Source organism: Tachysurus vachellii, chromosome 19, assembly GCF_030014155.1.
Source record: "Tachysurus vachellii isolate PV-2020 chromosome 19, HZAU_Pvac_v1, whole genome shotgun sequence".
In the NCBI taxonomy this organism is placed as follows: domain Eukaryota; kingdom Metazoa; phylum Chordata; class Actinopteri; order Siluriformes; family Bagridae; genus Tachysurus; species Tachysurus vachellii.
In genome coordinates, this window is record NC_083478.1 from 19,907,967 (window position 1) to 19,915,466 (window position 7,500).

The window sequence follows — 7,500 nt, forward strand, 5'->3', positions numbered from 1 at the left end:
GTGTGTGTGTGTGTGTGTGTGTGTGTGTGTGTGTGTGTGTGTGCCCATCTTTCTAATTTATCCAAGCTGTCTCCTGTATTGATATAGTAATGTAGTAATGTCTGATACAGACATGTCTGAGCATCTGACGTCTTTTCAACCTACTCGAGTGTGAATATTACTAGTGTGTGTGTGTGTGTGTGTGTGTGTGTGTGTGTGTGTGTGTGTATGCCCAGGCACACCCTCTGTTCTATTATCACCCCGTCGGCCCTCATTTGTACAGCTTTCTAGTGTACATGTCTAAAATGTAAAGCAATGTCTACGACTTCGCTTCAACTCGAACTTATTATTCCAGACATGGTCATATTATGGGATGGAAAGCAGATCGCTGTTAGCGTTGAATTAATATTAAAAAAAAAATCCCACGAACAGATTTCTAGAGCAAGCAGATGGAAGAGCAGCTTGGACGTTGACCCGGTATCGCAGCACTGTCAGTCAGCATCCGTCCGTTTCCTCCAGGACCTGAACATTTAGGGGTCAAAGATGTCATGAGATAAAGTCCTAGGCCTTGTATTTGGGGAGCTGGAGCATGACGCCGGGGTATAAAATGATATTCTTGCATAAAAGTATCTAAAAAATTGTTGCACAATAACTCCACAAGCCTCCTGTTGTGTAATTTATATACTACTGATTCAGCGCTTAATAACCCGGCCCCTGGGCGGCAGGGAAGGGGGGGAGGAGGGTGGGCAGGCAGGGGGTTGAATAAAGACTACTGAAGTGGGAAAGAACATTAAAAATCACCAGCATTCATCGAACACCTCCAGTGCATATTAACACAGCCACAGCGGACCGTGAGGGTTTTCATTTAACACCTGCCTCCGGACTCCTGGGGTTCACGGCGGCCTCTCCGGTCCTCGGCCACAGAACGTGCCTTTTTATTTTAATCTTATTATTCAAAGTGTCTCGTGATTGGATGACGGTTGGTACTAAAAATCCTAGAGTGAAGATTAATACGAGTAGAGAAAAATAAACGAGTCGAAGTTCTGGTTGAACATAACTAATAGTGACGGCAGGAAAAACTTCATCAAGGAGAACAATCCCAAGCTTTTGGTTCCAACCCATAAACTCCACCCAAAGATAAAACGTTCTCAACGTTCACAGCGTGTTCGTTTACACCTCCTGAGAATACAAGCAGGAATGTTGAACCTGGTCGTGTCTATCAGAGCAATCAGGCTTTCACCGACATCATGAGCTACACACGCTGAGGTGCACCTATGGCTTTATTGGAAAGACCTTGACATAATTATTATCGAGAAATTACTACTCGTTCTGTGGAATTGACCAAAGCCGTGATTAAAGGAGTTAAGTGCTTCAATCAGAGTTTAATTGTCTGGGTGTTGGTTAGGAGATTGAGGCACTTAACTCTTAATATGAAAGCTCTATTTTAGTCATGACTGGTAAATTTGATTAAACACTGAGTGAAGCCGGGTGTGTGTGTGTGTGTGTGTATTTTGTACATTGCTGCATTTACCAAATCGAGCAAACGCATGTTTAGGTGCTTTCCAAGACATCAGTGATGATAACTGAGTGTGCAGAGAGTGTATAAAGACTACAGAGTGTATAGAGCATGTGTGGTGTTTGTGTAGCATATATAGTGTATGTTGTGTGTAGCTTTTGTAGCGTATGGAGCATGTGTAGCATATGGAGCGTGTGTTGGAGTGTGTGTATTGTGTGTAGCATATGTGTAGCGTTGGGAGCGTGTGTAGCCTTGGGAGCGTGTGTAGCGTATGGAGTGTGTGTGGCGTTGGGAGCGTATGTAGCGTGTGTACCGTTGGGAGCGTGTGTAGCGTTGGGAGCATGTGTAGCGTATGGAGTGTGTGTAGCGTATGGCGTGTGTGTTGAAGTGTGTGTAGCGTGTGTAGCGTATGGAGCGTGTGTAGCGTATGGAGTGTGTGTAGCGTCTTGGAGTGTGTGTTGGAGTGTGTGTTGGAGTGTGTGCTCAGTCTGATAAATTGTTTCTCCAGTCATCGTCCTCCACACTTTCCTTCACACACTTGGAGTCTATTGATTTTTACTTCAAGGCCCTTTTGTCCCTGTGCTGAACGTGTGAACGATGAGTCCGAGACGTCACGGTCCACATTGTCCGAGCGCCGGGGGACATCTGGCAGAGATCGGACTTATGTTCACTCCTTTTCTTCTTCATTCAGTTCTGTTCCTTTGCACTTTCTTTCTTGTGCTTTTTCTCAGACTGCTGTGTTTTCTGGACTCGGCCTGTGCAGCGTCTGGTCTTTTGTAGATAGCAGCAACACCAACTTCCCTCCATCCTGTTTCATACCTGTCCAGAAAAAAACATGACAGACGTGTGAGCTCTACGAAGTCACGAGGAGCATGAGGAGGCTCGAACGCACGAGCGAGTGTTTAGAGCTGCTACAAAGAATAAAACGGAAGTTTATAGAAAAATAATAACGTAACTTTACCTCATGATTGAAATGAATTGTGCTTGATTTAGCATGTAGCTAAGCTAACATTACTATCTAGTCTAACAGTGAAAGATAAAATTAGCAAATCATAACATAGCTAGTTAGCGTTTGGCTCTATACAGTTAGATATTGAATATGTTAGCTGTTAGCTACACCGTCAAGCTAAGCATGTTTATATCTTTCATTGTTGCTAGCTTTGTGGCTAATAGTTGTGTTAATGTATAATTACAGTGTCATTCTAGTTGTAGAAATTGTATTTATTTAATTTTTTTGTATTTTAGTAACATTTCTGAGAGAAATGTCGACGTTCCTGGTAGGATCGTTGTATTTCAACAGTCGCTTTTCCTTCGCATCGTCCGAACGAGACGTACTGCTTACGTGCTAGCTACAGTAGCTGAATGGCTCAAGTCATGGGCTAGTTCTCTGTTGTCTAGCAACAGTGATCTGATATAATTTCATGATTATATTTTTGAAATGTGTCGTGAGTTTGCGTTCCTGTGCCAGAATCACAAATCTAATTATAATTTTGATACTAAAATGGGCGGCCATGAAGGCAGACCGTTTCCATAGGTACCGTACAATCGTTGTCCAAAGGCGGAGAGGTCAGCGCCGCGCGAAATACGTTTGTGTCTCGTTAATCACTGTGTCAGTGCTGAACACCGTAACATCCTGACATTAGAACCACAGGAGAGGGTCAGGACGGACACACACACACACACACACACACACACACACAGAGAGAGGAAGTGGAAGACCTTGGAGTCTGGCAGAGGCTGTGTGTGTATTCCCCTAGCGGATTATGAAAATGTGTTCACCTTCATTTAGCACACAGAGAACATGAGAGAGTGAGAGAGAGGGAGAGTGAGAGGGAGTGTGAGAGGGAGTGAGTGTGAGAGGGAGTGTGAGTGTGAGAGGGAGTGTGAGTGTGAGAGGGAGTGTGAGTGTGAGAGGGAGAGTGAGAGGGAGTGAGTGTGAGAGGGAGTGAGTGTGAGAGGGAGTGAGTGTGAGAGGGAGTGTGAGTGTGAGAGGGAGTGTGAGTGTGAGAGGGAGTGGGAGTGTGAGTGTGAGTGAGAGAGGGAGAGTGAGTGAGAGAGGGAGAGTGAGGGGGAGAGGGAGAGTGAGGGGGAGAGGGAGAGAGAGAGAGACAGAGAGAGAGAGACACACAGAGAGCGAGAGAGAGTGAGACAGAGACACAGAGAGAGAGAGAGAGAGAGAGAGACAGAGACAGAGACAGAGACACACAGAGAGAGAGAGAGAGAGAGAGAGAGAGAGAGAGAGAGAGAGAGAGAACAGCTCCAGGGCAGTGTGTATTGACCTACATTAGCATGTGTAATAACCCACATCAGTGTGTAGTGCATTTAACTGACAAGATTAAACCTGAGCATCTCGATCCATTCGCTTCTCTTCTCTTCTCTTCTCTTCTCTTCTCTTCTCTTCTCTTCTCTTCTCTTCTCTTCTCCCTCTTCTTTTTATCTTTGCCTTCCACATTTTCCATTTTCTCTCTCTCTCTCTCTCTCTCTCTCTCTCTCTCTCTCTCTCTCTCTCTCTCTCTCTCAGTTTCAGTCACCATCATTCTTTTGAGGGACAGTTGGTCATTTACACGTTCTGTCTCTTTTTGTGTGCACACATGCTCTCACTTGGTCTCTCTCTCTCTCTCTCTCTCTCTCTCTCTCTCTATCTCTCTCTCTCTCCCTCTCCCACACACACATTGCCGCTCTATTTCTTCTCGCATGTCTTTTAAATTTTTCTGCTCTGTTATTTTTTTCTCATGAGGTTGCTCGCTCTGATTTACTTAAAGTGTGTCACACACACACACACACACACACACACACACACACACACACACACACACACGCATCTCTGTGCAGTCTGAAACTTGTGCAACTTGTAGAATAAAATCTCTCTCCTTATCTGTCGCTTGCTTTAATTCTCTCGTTTCAGACTCTTGCACTTTCTCTTAATCCCTCTCTCTCTCTCTCTCTCTCTCTCTCTCTCTCTCTCTCTCATCCATTATCTCTCTTCTTAGAGCCATCTCATTCAAGTTGGATGGTTCCTCTGCTCCTTTATCGCTTCTCTCTTTTATTTCCTTCTCTCGTCTTTTTATCCTTCATCGATCACACCATCACAGACGTAGATGGAAAATCACTAGTGACACCAGGGAGGAGAGTCACCCCCTCCTCTCTCTCTCTCTCTCTCTCTCTCTCTCTCTCTCTCTCTCTCTCTCTCTCTCTCTGGCTCACTTCTTCTCCGTTTGTTCTCTCTGTCCTCATCCTGTTAGTTCTCTCAGTCAGACACACGTATGCTGACGTTCCCTCTTCAGCGGTGGAGGTTGTTGAGTGCAGGACTGAAGGGGATTGGATTAAGCCGCTGAGTGTTTTTGTGTGTGTGAGACATGTTTGCGAGGTTTTGTCACGGTTTGTGCGGCTCACGGCGGGGGATGTGAGCGCACGCGCACGCGTGTGTGTGTGCGCGTTTGTGCGCATGTTAGGATGCGTACAGCGCGAGCCTGGCAGTGTGGCGCCGGCCGTGCGAGGATGATGGCTGTGGTGAGGACGTCTCTGCAGAAAGTGGTGCTCTTCTTACACCGGCTTCAGAGAATGGCTATCACCTCACCACGTTACCAGAAACTCTGCAAGGTCAGTCCACACACAAACACACACACACACACACACTTCTCAGGTGGACTTTGTTTGGGCTGCTCATGTTTTTATTCCTTATCTGAAGTTCTAAACAGCGACATACTTGAATCTCAGTCCTCGATTCCGATTGGTCAGAAAGTACCGATTCGCATTGTTGTTTGTTTCTATAGTAACGCATTACTCCTAAACCCTTTATTTATTTATTTATTTTTTTTTAAAATAAAGATTGTGTTTTCTCACAAAAACTTGTTTTCTGTAATAGATGTTTATGGAAGGAGTCTCCAGTGTCAGATTTGTATGGTTTCTCTGTAACACATGGTGTGTGTGTGTGTGTGTGTGTGTGTGGTGGTGGTGGTGGTGGTGGGGGGTGGGGGGGATGTGGCATTGGTGTAAGTGGAATAAAACACAGCTGTTATTGGAAAATAAGAGTGAACATGAACACGGCATGTGCTGGAACAGTCGCAACACAGTTTTGTCAATTAATTTAAATAAAGAAAAAAATTCATTTTTAGTTGATTCTGACACGTCTGATACCGAGGATTAATTATTATACATTTTTTAAAAGATTTATTACTCATGACACGATACTGATACTGAGGTTTAATACGTATTTATTTATTTTTAAAATTCAAATTCAGGAACAGGGGGGTCACGGTGGCTTAGTGGTTAGCACTTTCGCCTCACACCTCCAGGGTTGGGGTTCGAATCCCGCCTCCACCTTGTGTGTGTGGAGTTTGCATGTTCTCCCCGTGCCTCGGGGGTTTCCTCCGGGTACTCCAGTTTCCTCCCCCGGTCCAAAGACATGCATGGTAGGTTGATTGGCATCTCTGGAAAATTGTCCGTAGTGTGTGATTTGCGTGAGTGAATGAGTGTGTGTGTGTGCCCTGTGATGGGTTGGCACTCCGTCCAGGGTGTATCCTGTCTTGATGCCCGATGACGCCTGAGATAGGCACAGGCTCCCCGTGACCCCGAGGTAGAAGATGAATGAATGAAATTCAGGAACAAAAACACAGCTAAAAACTAGAACAGATAAAAAATACAAATGGAATAGAATCAAGTTCAATCCCAAAAAAAACCCCAAAAGTACACACAGGTAACTTTATACTGTATCTAAACTTTATACTGTTCTTTAAAAACAAAATCCAAATCTAATTGCAAACTTCTTGTCCCTTTCTTACACTGGATATCATTTATTATTTTATTTTATTGTCTTTTCTGAAATCTGATGGAACGTTTGTTTGTGACGATCCTGAGTATCAGATGGACGTTATCTTTACTTACAATTTATTCATTTCAATTATCATTATCAGGTCACGTGACACGTCGAGAGAAGAGTTAGAGTTAAAGTTCGAGGTTGTGGATTTTGTCCATCTACGTTAGTTCGTTAGGTCGTTAGTTTACATTTGAAATGCTTTGGATTTGGTTTCGTCGTCTTTGTCACGTTTGTTGCTCGAACGTTAAAAACACATCCATCAGCCAGAACATTAAAGCCACCGACAGGTGACGCAAATTCATTGGATTATCTCGTTCCAGTGGCTCCTGGAATGGTCTGTGATGTATTAGGCAGCGAGTGTGTGAACGGTCAGTCCGTGTATTTGGAGTGGTGTTGGAACAAAGCACTCCAAGGGCTGACTCGAGGCCCAGTGACACGTGAGAGGAGCGAAGGCAGGCTTCAGCATCAGAACTGAACCGTGGAGCGAAATACATGATGCTGACGGTCGAGATGACTCGCTGTTCCGTAGGTCTCAAGACTGGACACGCCCACTATTTTACAGTCCGACATCAACACAGGTTCAAAAGTTCCCCTGAAATTTTCATTCTACAGTTTTTTTTTTTTTTTTTAATCCCTTGTTTTTTTGTGTATGATTGTGTAATTGACGGTACAGGACGTGACGGAGGTGCGTTAGGCGCTTTTGTTTTTCTCTCCTTGACACTTCCTTTTCCTCAGTAATTGGGTTCCTGTGGTGACTCGTAGTAAAGCGGGACACACAGAGTGCACGGAGGTTCTGCTTCCTGTAACAGCCAGGAGACGGAGACGGAGGAGAACCGCAGGTGGCTGAGATGTTGTTATAGTCTGCATCTTGGTGTTGTTATGCTCTTATTTCGGAGGAAATTGAATAAGCTGTGAGCAGAAATCCTGCTGTCTAAAGGAGACTGAGACTCAGTGACACGCCCGATGAAACCTCTCCTCTCAGACTAAACATACACACAATAACGTTCGATGATTCAGTACTGGAGCTAATGTAGTGTGTGTGTTTGTGTTTGTGTGTGTGTGTGTGAGTGTGTGTGTGTGTGTGAGTGGGTGTGAGTGTGTGAGTGTGTGTGTGAGTGAGTGTGTGTGAGTGGGTGTGTGAGTGTGTGTTTGTGTGAGTGTGTGAGAGTGTGTGTGTGTGTGTGAGTGT

At 44.7% G+C, this 7,500-nt stretch overlaps 1 protein-coding gene across 10 annotated transcripts in view; it reads left to right on the plus strand.

Moving 5' to 3' along the window:
• The window catches only part of LOC132862616 (utrophin-like), a 181,667-nt gene that overhangs the window by 66,575 nt on the left and 107,592 nt on the right, over positions 1-7,500 (plus strand). Inside the window, exon 1 of one of the 10 annotated variants that reach the window (XM_060894721.1) lies at positions 4,862-5,095. The exons of the other annotated variants lie outside the window; for them this stretch is intronic. Within the exon in view, the coding sequence (XP_060750704.1) occupies positions 4,949-5,095 (147 nt within the window). The 5' untranslated portion in view covers positions 4,862-4,948. Of the gene's footprint in view, positions 1-4,861; positions 5,096-7,500 lie in introns of those variants that run through there. 10 annotated transcript variants of the gene reach the window in all.